This window comes from Pristiophorus japonicus, chromosome 1, assembly GCF_044704955.1.
Source record: "Pristiophorus japonicus isolate sPriJap1 chromosome 1, sPriJap1.hap1, whole genome shotgun sequence".
Lineage (NCBI taxonomy): Eukaryota > Metazoa > Chordata > Chondrichthyes > Pristiophoridae > Pristiophorus > Pristiophorus japonicus.
This window is the reverse complement of record NC_091977.1, coordinates 491,727,800-491,745,008: the sequence shown is the minus strand read 5'-3', so window position 1 is coordinate 491,745,008 and position 17,209 is coordinate 491,727,800. Positions and strand designations below refer to the sequence as shown.

At 41.9% G+C, this 17,209-nt stretch overlaps 1 protein-coding gene across 8 annotated transcripts in view; it reads right to left on the bottom strand.

Moving 5' to 3' along the window:
- Window positions 1–1,145: 1,145 nt before the first annotated feature.
- LOC139277143 (DNA topoisomerase 1-like) overlaps window positions 1,146–17,209 on the bottom strand; it is a 198,133-nt gene continuing 182,069 nt past the window's right edge. For all 8 annotated transcript variants that reach the window (XM_070895198.1, XM_070895203.1, XM_070895213.1 and 5 more), the window contains 8 exons: window positions 16,747–16,890; window positions 14,354–14,539; window positions 8,376–8,444; window positions 8,059–8,173; window positions 6,584–6,711; window positions 3,265–3,359; window positions 2,242–2,391; window positions 1,146–1,605 (listed from right to left, as the gene is read on the bottom strand). In XM_070895198.1, coding sequence (XP_070751299.1) covers window positions 1,503–1,605; window positions 2,242–2,391; window positions 3,265–3,359; window positions 6,584–6,711; window positions 8,059–8,173; window positions 8,376–8,444; window positions 14,354–14,539; window positions 16,747–16,890 — 990 coding nt within the window. In that variant the 3' untranslated portion in view covers window positions 1,146–1,502. The remainder of the gene's footprint in view (window positions 1,606–2,241; window positions 2,392–3,264; window positions 3,360–6,583; window positions 6,712–8,058; window positions 8,174–8,375; window positions 8,445–14,353; window positions 14,540–16,746; window positions 16,891–17,209) is intronic.

Genomic DNA, 17,209 nt, shown 5'->3' with positions numbered 1-17,209 from the left:
GCTGACTTGGACTGATCCTGTCACTGCTTTCCAAATGAGCTGCTATTTCATCTTTAATAATTGATTCCAACATTTTCCCCACTACTGATGTCAGGCTAACCGGTCTATAATTACCCGTTTTCTTTCTCACTCCTTTTTAAAAAAGTGGTGTTACATTAGCTACCCTCCAGTCCATAGGAACAGATCCAGAGTCGATAGACTGTTGGAAAATGATCACCAATGCATCCACTATTTCGAGGGACGCTTCCTTAAGTACTCTGGGATGCAGACTATCAGGCGCCGGGAATTTATCGGCCTTTAATTTTCCCAACACAATTTACTGCCTAATAAGGATTTCCTTCCGTTCCTCCTTCTCACTAGACCTTCGGTCCCCTAGTATTTCCGGAAGGTTATTTGTGTCTTCCTTCGTGAAGACAGAACCAAAGTATTTGTTCAACTGGTCTGCCATTTCTTTGTTCCCCATTATAAATTCACCTGAATCTGACTGCAAGGGACCTACGTTTGGCTTGGAAAGCAAAGCAAATATCATACTACTAGATTAAGGTTTAGCAAAACTCAAGTCAAATAAGTGACATGCAAATTTTCAATTGAGGGCAGACTGTTATATGTGTAAGTTAAACAAATATTTTCTTTTTGTTTGTGATGTTTGTTCTGTGATAATTAAACAAAAATGATTTTCCCTAGGATAATTTCAAAGATTGTCTGTATTTGTTTTAGGTGGCCTTGTCACATAATGTTATATCACACATTAAACTCACATCCATGGGTACAATCTTTTTAGAATGTTTTGAATATGCACCATTTTTAATATACAATAGATTTTTCCCCCCCACACTTTGCTTTCTTGGGCCTAGGGCATAGGAATTACCTGACCCTGAACCCAAATTAGCACCAATCTACAAACACAATGGGCAGATACTTTCATTTTCCAACCCAATGTTTCATAGTACTTGTTTCCATTCAACTGCTTTGTAATGCTTATAATACTCCTTTGTTTTTGCTCTATGCCATTGTCAATAGCTTGAGCTACACTGAGATGCTGCATTTTGTTTTGTGGTGTGTGATATTCACCTACAATTGCAGTGCAGTGGTTGTGAACTTTTACAGGTAACATCTCAAGAACTTTGAGATGATTGAGAGATGTATTAAGGTGCTATATAAATGCAAGTTTATTTTTTTCTTTTGAAGCACCTCATGGCTTCCCAATGTGTGCTTACAGACACATACTGCAATACAGCACTGCTAAGCCAAAACGTTTACTTTCATTAAGCTTTACATTTCAATAACTTTAATCTCAATTCTTTTGAAATGAACATATCTTACCAATTGTGCAACAAAGCAAATGTATCAAAAAATGATTTATATCAATTTGTAAATAAAACCTATTGAAAGAAACACAGATTCAGTGATTAGTGTTCAAGTGCAAATCTTTATAATGTAACATCTTTGTTTGACTCCCTGAGGTATTGTGTAATTGTTTCTTGTGACATTTGTGGTTTGTTTTAGAACTCAAAGTCCTCGTCAGTCATATCAATGGCCCAGGCAAATTTCTCTCTCTGCGTCTTGTTGTAGATCTTCTCAATGGGAACGTTCCATTTCTTGCACCTTCAACAAAGAAAGGAAATAAATGGGTAAACATATAGTACATATTTAGGCTGCTAGTAATTCTGTGATTTCATAAATATGCAAGATTATACAAAAAGTTAATACACTGACAAGGGTTGTCATCTTTTACCAAATCCCAAATCAGGCAAGGTGAAAAATAGTCAAAGGGTAGGATCAGGGCCTGAGTTTTGATGTTCGGGAGATGAGGGAGAAAGAGAAAGTTCTCAAAAAGACTTGCTCGAATTATAAAAAACAAATGCTAATTTGAAACAAAAACAGAAATTGCTGGAAATATATAGCAGGTCAGTCAGTATCTGAAAAAGAGGAGACACAAGTTAAAGTTTCGAGGAGAGAAACTTTGTCAGAACCGAATCGGATTCTGGTCTCAAGTTTATGCTTTAGAATCATTCCAGACACCTCACTCAAAAACTGAATTTGGCGAGTAGGGGTGCAACAACATTAAAATATCTAAACACTGCCTTTACTGCCAGCTGCTTGGCTTGTAACTGCCATACCCGACCAACATTGTTTTTCATGGTTTCGTTTATTCAGGACATCAAATTACATCAATCCCATGACCTCATGCGGCAGTTGAGGTAACGTTGTATGCCAAAAACTTTGCACAGTTTTACTGACCAAGCCACGGTGATCCTAGGATCAAGGTAGTTGAGTTTGGACGTGCCCAACGCAATCTGTTTGTTCTCCTCTCTGTCTGTTGCTTGAACCTCCAGCTTCATCAGTTGTTCCTCTAACCTCTGTAACTGCTTCTTCTTCTTCTCTGCCATCCTGCACAAATAAACTTAATGTCAGTCCCTTTAGAACAAGATCATTTAAACAAGAGTCATCTTTATTTCTAGACTCCTTGCCCTAACATGGCAAGCAGGTCATGTCACAATTCTTTGGGAAGTGATAGCAAATTCAAGACGACTCACTTTTAGGCCAAGATTTCATCGTGGCTCTCTTCACCCTCACCTAACCCATCCCAAACAATTTACTTTCCAACTTGGCTTACAATTCCACAGCTCCTCTGGGTGCTCCCCAGTACTTTGCCCACATGGCCATTGTCAATATGTGATCACTGAATGTTGACAGAGCATTTGATCAAAGGGTACAATCACAGCTGTGTCTGGTTCTCACTAGACATCTTTCAAGAGTTGATAGGGTAAATAGATAAAGACAAACTATTACCTCTGGTGGGGAATCCAGAACAAGAGGGCATAAGCGTAAAATTTGAGCTAGGCCATTTAGGGGTGATGGAAATCTGGAACTCCCTCCTCCAAAAAGCCGTTGAGGCTAGGCCAATTGACAATTTTAAAACTGAGATTGATGGATTTGTGTTAGGGAAGGATATTATGGATACAGATCAGCCGTGATCTAATTGAATGGTGGAACAGGCTTCTGCTGAATGGCCTCCTCCTGTTCCATGCCTACTAGTGCTAGGCTCAGCTCCATATAGCACCATTTTGCCAATTGATCAAACTAGGAGATTAATGCTTCTTTTTAAAAGAATGTGAATATTGTAAAAGCAGACAATTATTTCCTCCCAGTTGAACTGCAAAAAATGAGATTTAAAAACATTTTATTCTTTCCTATTGAAGGCCTTGGTTCAACAGGAGGCTGTTTACGGAGTCTGTGTGGTCCTGCTCAGGAAATACTTACTGTTTTGATCTTTCATCTTTTTTCACTTTGTAATCCACCTTGGCATTTTTCAGATCTCTCTTGGCCACAGAAAGTTGTTCCTTTTTTGCTTGAATCTGCCAATAGAGAAATATGAACTCTAATCACAGCCCATTTGTTACTATCACATTTACAGACTACCAGCCCAAGAATTAAATGATCAGACAGAAAGGGATATCACAGGTAATCTCCCTTTCCTCTGAAAGGCTAGTCATGCACCGTAAGTCATTCACCCAACTGATTTCTCAAGTGTGAACCTAGACAAAGTGCATCGACCACCTATTTGACCATGGTGGTCTCAGTCAATTCCTCACTGGTTTCTACAGAAGCAGGATTCAAAAAGTAGTAGGAGCCGGACCCTGGCTGATTAAATTGCCCACTCGAAGTGACACGGAGGAAGACTATACCATCCCACTGCTTTGCCAACAATGGAGATCAAAGCTGGAATTGGACTCTACTACACTGCCACATCAGGTGGAGCTCAACCTCCTCTAGCTTAAAAGAAAATTTCTGTATCAAACCATGTTCTTGCTAATTGTTTTTGGGTGAGCAGCCTTTAAGGGACTGCGCAGCCCATTCAAATGACCATGCCTGTGTTGTTTTTGTCATTAGAACGATGTTGAGTCGACTGCATGAGGCCTGCAGATCGCTGTGCGGCCACGCAACTTAAAGGGAACATTGGCATCAAATTTCATTTAACATTGAGATACACTATCTGAAAATATTCAGTTAACAGGTAAAACACATGTTTCAACTCATTTAATGTGTCTTTAGGACTAGTGCTCATTTTAAAATTCCTTCCATAGCTATTTGAACAGTCAATTTTTAATTTCACAAATGTATGTTATGTCAATAACCAGAGGACACAGATTTAAGATAATTGGCAAAAGAACCAGAGGGGAAAGGAGGCAATTTAAAAAAATATAAACGCAGTAAGTTTATGATGATCTGGAATGCACTCTCTGAAAGGGTGGTGGAAGCAGATTCAATAGTAACATTCAAAAGGGATTGGTTACTGCAGAAGATAAAGGTACGCGGAGTCAGAGGAAATGTATTAGCATGGATCAAGAATTGGCTGGCTAACAGAAAGCAGAGAGTCGGGATAAATAGGTCCTTTTCGGGTTGGAAATCGATAGTTAGTGGTGTGCCACAGGGATCGGTGCTGGGATCACAACTGTTTACAATATACATAGATGACCTGGAAGAAGGGACAGAGTGTAGTGTAACAAAATTTGCAGATGACACAAAGATTAGTGGGAAAGCAGGTTGTGTAGAGGATACAGAGAGGCTACAGAGAGATTTAGATAGGTTAAGCGAATGGGCTAAGGTTTGGCAGATGGAATACAATGTCGGAAAATGTGAGGTCACCTACCTTGGAAAAAAAAACAGTAAAAGGGAATATTATTTGAATGGGGAGAAATTACAACATGCTGCAGAGGGACCTGGGGGTCCTTGTGCATGAAACTCAAAGTTAGTTTGCAGGTGCAGCAGGTAATCAGGAAGGCGAATGGAATGTTGGCCTTCATTGCGAGACACAAAAGCAGGGAGGTCCTGCTGCAACTGTACAGGGTATTGGTGAAGCCGCACCTGGAGTACTGCGTGCAGTTTTGGTCACCTTACTTAAGGAAGGATATACTAGCTTTGGAGGGGGTACAGAGACGATTCACTAGGCTGATTCTGGAGATGAGGGGGTTACCTTATGATGATAGATTGAGTAGACTGGGTCTTTACTCGTTGGAGTTCAGAAGGATGAGGGGTGATCTTATAGAAACATTTAAAATAATGAAAGGGATAGACAAGATAGAGGCAGAGAGGTTGTTTCCACTGGTCAGGGAGATTAGAACTAGGGGGCACAGCCTCAAAATACGGGGGGAGCCAATTTAAAACCGAATTGAGAAGGAATTTATTCTCCCAGAGGGCTGTGAATCTGTGGAATTCTCTGCCCAAGGAAGCAGTTGAGGCTAGCTCATTGAATGTATTCAAATCACAGATAGATAGATTTTTAACCAATAAGGGAATTAAGGGTTATGGGGAGCAGGCGGGTAAGTGGAGCTGAGTCCACGGCCAGATCAGCCATGATCTTTTTGAATGGCGGAGCAGGCTCGAAGGGCTAGATGGCCTACTCCTGTTCTAATTCTTATGTTCTTAGATGTACTTGAAAAGTAAACATTTGAAGGGCTATGGGGGAAGAGCAGGGAAGTGGGACTAATTGGACAATTCTTTCAAAGAGCCGGCATAGGCAAGTGGCCTTTTGTGCTGTTAAGATTTTATGATTCTATTCTTTTACTTTTACAGACACAACTCTTTCCCTCTTACTGATGACATTGTTGAGCACTGTGGAAGTAATGGTTGTCAAGTGTAGCCACCAGCAGGTTGTTATCGGTATTGCAGCCCCTAGGTTGCAATCCTGAGCAGGGCTGTTTTAAAGAAGGTGACTCACATATACCACTAGAAACATACGTGCACTTAAATTTTACTTAAAAAAAATGAATTCTTCACAAATTTTTCAACATATTTCTTTCTCTCTCACACCCCATAGCTGATAACATCTAAAATCATGCCAAACAAATTGAGCAACAAGTCTGCTGACAATAATAGGTCACAAGTGGCTCTAGGCTGTAACATTAGCACCTCAAAGTGATTTCGAAAGCACCATCATGCTCAATTTGTGATGCTCCGGTTGGGGTGGAGTGTAGAATGTTTTAGTGTAAGGGGTGTCGCAGTTGTGTGGGGCAGACTGGTTGGGCTGGGTGCTCTTTACCTTTCCGTTGTTGTTCATAGGTTTATATGTAACCTTGAGGGCTGCTGACCGAGGGCCGTGCGGCTTTTTGTCTGCCAGCGCGGACATAATGGGCTGAAATGGCCTCCTTCTGTGCTGTAAATTTCTATGTGACCTAATTGAAGTTTTCAAAATTATGAAGAGAATTGGTAAAAGTAATCCAGGCAAATTGTTTACCATGGTAAAGACTCCGAATACAAGTTTAAAAATGAGAAAGTTAGAAACATGTAGTGGAATGTTTCCAGCCAAAATGTGGGTCTAAATATCCAAGAAAGGCCTTTAAGCCAGATGGTAAAAATGGGTTTGCAGCACAATCTGAAATGTTTCTATAGGAAGGATTGAGAGATTGGATAGAAAGGGTTGAGAATCCATTAAAAAGAATAGGGTTTGCTTGCACTAAATATTCCCGTTTTATTCATTGAACTAGCACTAAATGAATATTTTGTGTTTTTTTACATATTCTAATGAGTGTTATGTTTATTTCAGTGTGCATTTTCTGTTCCAGTTGTCAAGACATTCTACCTTGGTCTGAATGTTTTGCATGGATTTCTCAAAGGTTTTCGGAGGCGCCCTCTGGTGGTTGCAGAGAATGGCCACTGCTCTGTTGGCTCGGTTGTAGGCCAAAATTTTTTCTGCGATACTTTCATCGGCTGTAAAGAAAAAAAGCAAGCAAACCATGTCCTTGATCAAATAATTGAATTATAGTAAAAACCGCTATTTAATTGTTTCAGGTGGGTAAGGTTTTAGAAAAGGAAGGAATCCTGTAGCACCAACTTTTCGTCAAGGATCGCAAATCGTAGGAATATTAGGTCGATCATCCACTTAAGCTTGTTTTACAATTCAATTAGATCATGGCTGACCTGTACCTTAACTCTATTTACCCATCTTTTTTCCATATCCCTCGATACCTTTACCCAGCAAAATCTATTGATCTCAGTCCTGAAAGCTCCAATTGACCCAGCATTCAGCCTTTTTGGGGAGAAATCCAGATTTGCACTAACTTTTGTGTGGCAAAGTATTTCCGGATTTCATTCCTGAATGTCCGAGCTTTAATTTTAAGATTAACCTCCTTTGTTCTGAATTTCCCTACCAAAATAAATAGTTTTTCTGTATTTGCACTATTGAATCGCTTTTACATTTAACACCCAATTAGATCACCCCATAATCCCAACATGGTGTTGCTCAAGAGCTGCCATGGGAATGAAAGACACTGCCTTACAGAACAATGGGAAGTGGACCTGTACCAGCACTTTCCCCACACAGAGCATTCACATTTCGATCACAGTATTATAAACAATTGATAAAGTGGAGGGAAGGCACAGGAAAAGAAAGAAGAAAAAAAAACACTGGGCCTATTGGTTTGATTCAAGGCTCTCACTCCCTCTATGGACACTGGGTTAGCCCTGTTTCCCAGTAACATTCATTTGCTATTAGAATCCTTTCTCCAGTTTAAATGTTGGCTACTTTGGTCACCAAGAGAGAAACAGCTCTGAATCCTAACTCCATAACGCTGAGCCCATTCTACACACAATGTTGGTAGTCAGTTTTAAACATATCAAGCAGAAATAAAGGGAATGGAGGCACTAGTATAACTACATGAACTCTTTGTAATAGTTAGGATTATGAAACAATTCAGAAAAACACACTTCTTGCTTAACCCAAGTGGATTGAAACTTGTCCAACATTTTAAAGATAAGGGACAACTGCAGATGCTTAAATCAAATTTAAAAAGAGAACAGTGCTGGAAATAGAGTGCAGAAAGAGAAGTTGATGTTTTCGGTGCAGTTAAAGCCTAAAGCAAAGCGATATTCTGTTGCTTCTCTGTAGCTAAAGCATAATCTAAAGTTAGGTTTTTAGTACCTTATCCCATTTCGGACAGAAGGGTCTTACGTAAACCGTTAACCGATCTTATTCAGATGCATTGCCTACATTTTCTATTCTTATTCAGATTCAATTTTATGCCAAAAAAAGTATTCAATGATAGGATAATTACTTACGGTCAGTCAATTCTACCAACTGTTCTTGCAGGGTGATGGAGGCATTGTACGTTCGGAACACTTTGGCAGTGAGCCCCTCCATCAACTCCTGAAGGTGCTTGTTCAGATCCGAGGTCTAAAGATAGAAAATAAAACTCACATTAGTTCTCTTTCTTAGCTCCAGAAAGATGTCTAGTTTAATCTATGGATGGGGAGTGTAAGCTGATCTCAACAGATTCCCCTCTGCATTATTTTCATACAGGTATACAGAAGGGTAGAAAAAAAACTGAGCATTAGATAAATGTAAATTAGTGAGATTCACAACAAACAAAACCTACGTTCAATCTGTCAAACAGGTCATCTGTAGGATCCTTATTTTCCATGAATAATTTGAGATTCTTGAATACCTGGAACAAATACAAGTAACACATTACTAAGGAACTGCATATGTTGCACAAATACAGGAATAAGAAAAAAAACAAAGAACTTGCAATTATATAGCTCCTTTCATGACCTCAGAACTTCCCAAAGCACATTATAGCCAATTAAATAATACTTTTGAAGTACAGTCACTGTTGTAATGTAGGAAATGTGGCAGTCAAATTGCACACAGTAAGGTCCTCCCATCAGCAACGAGATACATGACCAAACAATTTTTGGTTGAGGGATAAATATTGGCAAGGATACCGGGGGGGATCCCTTGCTCTTCTTTGAATAATCCCGTAGGATCTCTTAAGTCCACCTGAAAGGGCATACAGGTTCTCAGTTGAACATTTCATCAAAATGACAACATCTCTGATCATTGCAGTACTGAGGGAATGCTGCACTAAGTGTCAGCTTGGATTATAGAATCATAAAAGTTTACAGCACGGAAGGAGGCCATTTCGGCCCATTGTGTCCGTGCCAGCTGACAAGAGGCTATCCAGCCTAATCCCACTTTCCAGCTCTAGGTCCGTAACCCAACAGGTTACGGCACTTCAAGTGCACATCCAAGTACTCTTTAAATATGGTGAGGGTTTCTGCCTCTACCACTTTTTCAGGCATGAGTTCCATACCCTCTCAACCTAGTGAGACAAAATTTCCCCTCAAATTTGAAATAATTGCTAAAAGATTATGTCCCCTGGTTGTTGACCCCTCTGCTAAGGGAAATAAGCCCTTTCTATCCATTATATCCAGGCCCGTCATGATTTTATACACCTCAATGAGGTCTCCCCTCAGCCTCCTTTGTTCCAAGGAAAACAAACCCAGCCTATCCAATCTGTCCTCATAGCTGGGTGGCAGTGTGAGCTGTGAGGAGGATGCCAAGAGGCTGCAGGGCGACTTGGACAGGTTAGGTGAGTGGCAAATAAATGCATGGCAGGTGCAGTATAATGTGGAGAAATGTGAGGTTATCCACTTTGGTGGCAAAAACATGAAGGTAGAATATTATCTGAATGGCGGCAGATTAGGAAAAGGGAGGTGCAACGAGACCTGGGTGTCATGGTACATCAGTCGTTGAAGGCTGGCATGCAGGTGCAGCAGGTGGTGAAGGCAAATGGCATGTTGGCCGTCATAGCTAGGGGATTTGAGTACAGGAGCAGGGAGGTCTTGCTGCAGCTGGACAGGGACTTGGTGAAGCCTCACCTCGAATATTGCGTCAGTAACATCCTTGTAATTCTCCTCTGTACCCTCTCCACTGCAATCACATCCTTCCTGTAATGCAGTGACCAGAACTGCATGCAATACTCCAGCTGTGGCCTAACCAGTGTTTTATACAGTTCAAGCATAAATCCCCTGCTCTTATATTCTATGCCCCAGCTAATAAAGGCAAGCATTCCGTATGCCTTCTTAATCACCTTATCTACTTGGCCTGCTACCTTCAGGGATCGGTGGACATGCAATCCAAGGTCCCTTTGTTCCTTTACCATTGTGTCCTACCATTTAATGTGCATTCCCTTGCCTTGTTAGCCCTCCCAAATGCATTACCTCACACTTCTTCAGATTAAATTCCATTTGCCACCATTCTGCCCACCTGATTAGTTCATTGATATCTTCCTGAAGATCACAGCTTTCTTCTTCAGCCAATTTGAGTATCATCTGCCAACTTCTTAATCATAGCCCTTATAATCAAGTCTAGATCATTGATGTATACCACAAAAAGCAAGGGACCTAGTACCGAGCCCTGCGGAATGTGTGTTTAAGTCTCTGGAGTGGGCTTGAACCCACAACCTACTGACTCAGAGGGAAGAATGCTACAAACTGAGCCATGGCTAACATTTTATGAGGCATAGTCATACAGGGTATTGGTGAGGTCACACCTGGAATATTGCATGCAGTTTTGGTTTCCATATTTAAGAAAGGATATACTTGCTTTGGAGGCAGTTCAGAGAAGGTTCACTAGGTTGATTCCGGAGATGAGGGGGTTGACTTATGAGGAAAGGTTGAGTAGGTTGGGCCTCTACTCATTGGAATTCAGATGAATGAGAGGTGATCTTATCGAAACGCATAAGATTATGAGGGGGCTTGACAAGGTGGATGCAGAGAGGATGTTTCCACTGGTGGGGGAGACTAGAACTAGAGGGCATGATCTTAGAATAAGGGGCCGCCCATTTAACATGGAGATGAGGAGAAATTTCTTCTCAGAGGGTTGTAAATCTGTAGAATTCGTTGCCTGATGAGAGCTGTGGAAGCTGGGACATTGAATAAATTTAAAGACAGAAATAGACAGTTTCTTAAACGATAAGGGGATAAGGGGTTACAGGGAACGGGCAGGGAAGTGGAGCCGAGTCCATGATCAGATCAGCCATGAACTTATTGAATGGCGGAGCAGGCTTGAAGGGCCGAATGGCCTGCTCTTGTCCCTATTTCTTATGTTCTTATGTTAATAAGGAAAGAGCATGTGACCATCCAGTGTGTTTCGTTATAATCCAGGACCAGAAGCATAGGATTGCAGTCAATAGGATTTTAGTTAAATTCAATAATAAGCAAGTGAAATACTCCTATTCTGCCCACTACAAAAAAGTACTCCAATCCAATTATAGATGTTCTTCAAATTTGTGTTTGGTTTGGACAGCATCTTGACGTATTTAACACTCATTGGGGTAGTGGTAGAGGCAGCCTGAGGTGCAACTAAATCAGAGGTGATGAATTAATAGCACCATTCCTCATGGCTCAGAGGATTTAGCCAGAGTAACTAAGTCACACAGACCAGGAAGGTCCTAGCTTACTTGGAATGACCCCTCCAGTCTGCAATGTGTTAGCAAATAGAGATGGGGAAGGAAAGGAAACATTCAGGATTATCACTTCTGATTGTTCTCTAGCGAACCCTATTGGAAGTAGATGTCTGGCGAGGACAGAATTGGGGTCAGCCATAATGTTTCATGCAATCTAGTGACCCCACCGCACACATTGTTCCAAAAATTTAAAAACCAAATTATGTTAACCAAAGGTTTACACAAAAATCAAATGACAAACGTTAGCACACACTTTTCACTGTGCTCTGCAGTTTTCACAATACACCTTTTTGACATGTCATCATCATAGACAGTGCCTCGACATCAAGGAAGACTTGCTTCCACTCTAAAAGTAAGTTCTCAGGTGACTATACAGTCTCTGCCACAGGTGGGACTGACAGTGGCTGAAGGAAAGGATGGGTGGGGAATCTGGTTTGCCGTACGCTCCTTCCGCTTGTCTGTGCTTGGTTTCTGTATGTTCTCAGCGACGAGACTCGAGGTGCTCAACGTCCTCCTGGATGCTCCTCCTCCACTTAGGGCGGTCTTGGGTCAGGGATTCCCAGGGGCTCGTGGGGATGTTGCACTTAAATGAAGGAGGCTTTGAGGGTGTCCTTGAAATGTTTCCTCTGCCCATCTGGGGATCACTTGCCATGTAGGAGTTCAGAGTAGAGCGCTTACTTTGGGAGTCTCGGGTCGGGCATGCGGACGATGTGGCCCACCCAACGGAGCTGGTCAAGTGTAGTCAGTGCTTCAATGGTGGGGTTGTTGGCCTGAGCAAGAACACAGATGCTGGTGTGGCTATCCTCCCAGGGGATTTTCAGGATCTTGCTAAAGCAGTGCTGGGGTTCTTCTCCAGCCCTTTGAGGTATCTACTGTATATGGTCCACGTCTCAGCCATATAGGAGGGTGGGTATCACTACTGCCCTGTAGACCATGAGCTTGGTGCCAGATTTGAGGTCCTGGTCTTCAAACACTCTCTTCCTCAGGCGACCGAAGGCTGTGCAGGCACACTGGAGGCGATGTTGGACCTCATTGTCGATGTCTGCCCTTGCTGCTTGCTGATCGTAGGATCCCAAGATATGGAAAATGGTCCATGTTGACCACGACCATGTCGTGGATTCTGATATGACCGGGGGGGGGGGGGGGGGGAAAAGAGTGCTGTGTGGTGAGGGTCAGGATGATGATGGACCTTTGTTTTATGGATGTTTAGTGGAAGGCCTATGCTTTCATACGCCTCAAATGAAGACTGTTGACAATGGTTTGGAGTTCGGCCTCTGAATGTGCGCAGATGCAAGCGTCGTCCACGTACTGTAGTTCGATGACAGAGGATGGGACGACCCTGGAGGCAACGAAGTCTGAACAGGTTCCCTTTGGTTCTAGTTTAGTTCCACTCCAGCAGGGAGCTTGTTGAGAGCAAAAGGGAGTATTGCAGCAAAGAAGATCGAGAAGAACACTGGTGCGATGACGCAGCCCTGCTTGACCCCGGTCCGAATGTGGATTGGGTCTGTGGTGGATCCATTGGTTAGGATCACAGTTTGCATGTCGTCGTGGAGCAGGCGGAGGATGGTGACAAACCTTTGGGGGCAGCCGAAACTGAGGAGGACGCTCCATAGTCCCTCACAGTTGACAGTGTCAAAGGCGTTTGTACAAGGGATGGGGCTGTTCCCTGCATTTCTCTTGTAGTTATCGCACGGTGAAGATCATGTCGGTTGTACCCCTTAGTAGATGGAATCCGCATTGTGACTCTGGGAGTACTATTGGCTGTAAAATGCGCTTTGAGATGTCAGGTAGTTATGAAAAGCGCTACATATAAATACAAGTCTTTTTTCTCTCAAGTCCACGGTATTCAATTTACTGTTGTGACTATATATAGGGAGAGATGCTGGAACACAAGTCGCTAAACTGTTGAGACTACAGAATGCCATACCAAGGAAGATAACTAGTCAAGGATGACTAATGTAGGATGCAAGGCTAGATATTCTAGAATTTTGCTCAATTTGCCTTTGGGGCAGAGCTGGGGGATAATATTGCAGAATCCTGCCTCTCGAGATTACATTTTTTGGATCAAATCTGGGCTAGATTACTATACAGTCTGTAAAAGGAATGAGCAGCTAATAGGATTAACAGTTGTCTTTCAAACCGACCTTGCTTTCTTAAAGAATGTGGTGTAATTTTCCCCATTCACTTATCACAAAACTAGGAGGAACAATTTCCTTGTTACTAATCCAGTGAAAATCTGAGAACTAGGATTGATATTTATAGCTTGGCTATTTGAGTATTACCACAGAGCACAAGTGTACAAAACCAGAGTGGTATGATGTAGGCAATGCTTTTGACTGCACCTCACACTAAGTTCACAATCTCAACTGTGATGTCTGGCTGGGATTCGGTGTTTCTGCAGGTAACTGGTGCAGTACCAAGTCTTACACATCAGAAAGGTCCTGGGTTTGAACTGGATTGGCAGTTTAGCCAATCGCAAATGCAACAGGGGGCAAGGAATTAAAAATTTGCCTTGCTATCAAGGCGACAAAACCCCAAAAGGCCTCCCATCACTTTCCAGTAACTGTACTAGGAATACACATGCAAAGACAGGGTTCAGGTTTGGCTGTAGTGCTCCACTATGACCAAATAACCTGCCACAATCATTAATTCACTCACATTAGTGTATGGCTCGATGGAGGTGTTTTTTCCCAGTGCTATTCTTCATGTGAATCCAGACAAATTTTGTCACTAGTACATGAAAACTGAGCCAGATCTCCTCTCACCCAAGATTCCCATTTTCAGCAATACTCAACAGCAATCAGGAGATAATGACAATTTGTCTTCAGTAGCTCAGACATGAAGACGAGTTTAGCAATCTCACTGTAGCTCCCTCAACTCAGCTCAACATAGGCCATATTGCTGGTCTGTGTGGCTCAGTACTATGCCATTTGACACATTCACAACTAAACCACTGAAGGAGTTTTATAGATTTAAACAATCATATTTTTGATTCTAAACAGCCATTAATGAAATATAATTGAATCAACCAGATTAAGGTAGGCTAAGAGGCGAATGGTGTTACATAGTGCATTTGCATTTCTTCCTGGAGATGCAGTCGGTACCTGTTTTTCCACTGGAACCTCATTGTAGTATCTAATAGAATCCTTTCCCAGGAAGTCAAATTCTACCACACACTGCAATCCACCATGGGTATTGTGCAATTTAATATGCTCAACACGGAGTGAGCAGCAACCGACTGTATCAGCAGTCTCTCCTTCCTCCTTCTCATTTCCAGCTCTCAATGCTAACTGCAAAAAAACAGAAAAATAAGCTACTTAATTAAAGTGTAGTTGAAAAGTAATATATTGAATGAAATACAACTATCCATCATTGCCTATGCATTGCAGTTTGAAGTAACTTATTCAATCTTCCTCCATTATTGGGATGACAATGATATGATGTAACTGAGCAATTCTTTCACCAGGTTCTGTCTTCTCTCTTCTCCCTCCCACCTTTTGCCTTTTTCTTAATGACCTGGCTAACACTGCACTTTGGTTCTACGTCACCAGTGTCCAACCTGCAGCTCTTCCAAGGCTTGACAATTTGCTCCAGGAAGCCAGAGCTTACTTTGTGCTCAAATCTCATTTGCTGGTTTGGCCTGTTTAAATTTTGTGGACCTAGAGTTAGCAAACAGACGTTTTATTAGTGGAGAAATCCAAAATCCTGACAGCAAGATCTTTTGATATCAGAAAAGTGGGATATTTACAGCTTAATGGAAATATGGAAATGAAAGGATGGGAGAGAGCATTGCGGGAGACCCAAGGAGCATAAATATAGTGCAGGTGCAGCGAGAGCATCGCAAAACAACCAGAGGGAGAAAAGGTGAAGAAGTAACTTCAACCAGTGAGGGTGGAGCACCAGGAATTACAGGTAAGTATTCAGGATATGTATTTGGTAGTTAGTGTCAAGTTTGTTTAAGAATTTAGTTTATTGGTTAGTGTTTAGCAAACACTAAAACTAACCACTAAACAGTTAAACAGCTTTAAAAGCTAAACAAACAATTTAAAGTAAGTGGTAACATGGCAGGACAGCTGGGGTCAGTCGCATGCACATTATGTGGGAACTCCAGAATGCAGGAAGTGCCAGCAACTGCTCGAGCTCGAAGTTTCTGAGCTTAAGGGGCACTTGGCATCACTACAGTTTTGTGGTTAGTATAATTCAGGAGGTGGTCACCCTGCAGCTACAGTTTGGGCAGAGAGTGGGTAACCACCAGGCAGACTCGGAGGAAAAGGCAGGCAGTACAGGAATCCCGGTGAGTGTGGCACTCATAAACCGGTATTCAGTGTTGAATACCAGCAAGGGTGATAACACAGTCGGAAACAATTCCACACCACTGAGTGAGTCTCAGCTGCACGGGGTGGGCGGGGGGCACAAAAAAGTGTAGCACTGCAGTTGTTAGAGGATTCAATACAATAGTCATTGGAGTAGGCAAGCATTTCTGCAACCACAGATGTGGTGTGCTGCCTGCCTGGTGCCAGGGTAAAGGATATCAACGAACGGTGGATTCGTTAGGTCGCTTATAAAGATTGAAGAGTAATGGACGCAAAACTAACCCTTGGGGAACATCACTGCAAACCACCTCCCAGTCAATCACCACTCTTTCTGTCACTGAGCCAATTCCAAATCTATACTGCCACTTTCCCTTAATTTCATGGGCTTTCATCTTCTTAAGCCTCCTGTGTGGTACTTTGTTAAATGCCTTCCCAAAGTCCATATATACAAAACATCTACTGCACTACCTTGATCAACCTTCTGTTACATCATCAAAGAATTCAATCGTTAGTCAGAATGATTAATCTATACTGGCTCTCCTGGAGTAACCCATACCTTTCTAAATGAAAGTTTCTTTTGTCGCTGATAATGGTTGCCAATAACTTTCCCTTCACCAATGTTAGGCTGACTGACCTGTACTTTCCAGGTTTATCACTCTCCCCTTAAACAATATTAGCAACCCTCCAGTCCTCTGGTACTACTCCTGGAGCCTGCATCCAGTGAGGATTGAAATATTATGACCAATGCCATTGCTATTTCTACCTTTGCTTCTTTCAGCAACCTAGGATGCATTTCATTCAGATCAAGTGACTTACCAAGTTTTAGTAATGCTAATCTGGGTAGTACAACTTATTTATCTATTACTATCCTGTCCATAACTTATTTCTCCTCTTTTATTGTAACCTTCACATCAACTGCTTCCATTGCGAAGACAAATGCAAGTACTTATTTAATATTTTAGCCATTTCCTCTGCCTCTACATGAAGATTTCCCTTTGGGTCCTTAATACGTCCAACTTTTTCCTCATGATAATCGCTTACACTTTATAAATTGTTTAATTTGGAAGAAAGGGTCAAATGGCCTTTTCTTGTACCATGTTTTGTTATGAAAAGTTCTCTTGCATTGACCTCATTCACCAACAGTGCAAAACAGAAATATACTATAAACACAAAAAATATTGTACTTTGTCAATGAAATAGAGTGCCACTGCTCGTTGTCGTGTTTTCATTTCTCTTGATTTCCAGTCTACACGATACTGAGTTCGGATTGCATCAATCCTGTTCTTCAGGTGCCGTGCTACTTCATATTTCTGCCAGTCCTTCTCACCCTGAAGTATTACCAGGAAACAATACAAAGTTAGTCCTATCAGTTACTTACTGGAGATACCATTTCACTTTACTGTAGAGTTAAAGAAAATGGATCCAGAGCACCTCGCCCTCAGCAATCAATGACGTGTGGAATTGATCGATATAAGAACATAAGAAATAGGAGCAGGAGTAGGCCCCTCGAGCCTGCTCCGCCATTCAATCTGATCTTGGGCTCAGCGCCACTTCCCTGCCCGCACCCCATAACCCTTCACACCCTTATCGTTCAAAAATCTGTCTATCTCCATCTTAAATATATTCAATGACCCAGCCTCCACAGCT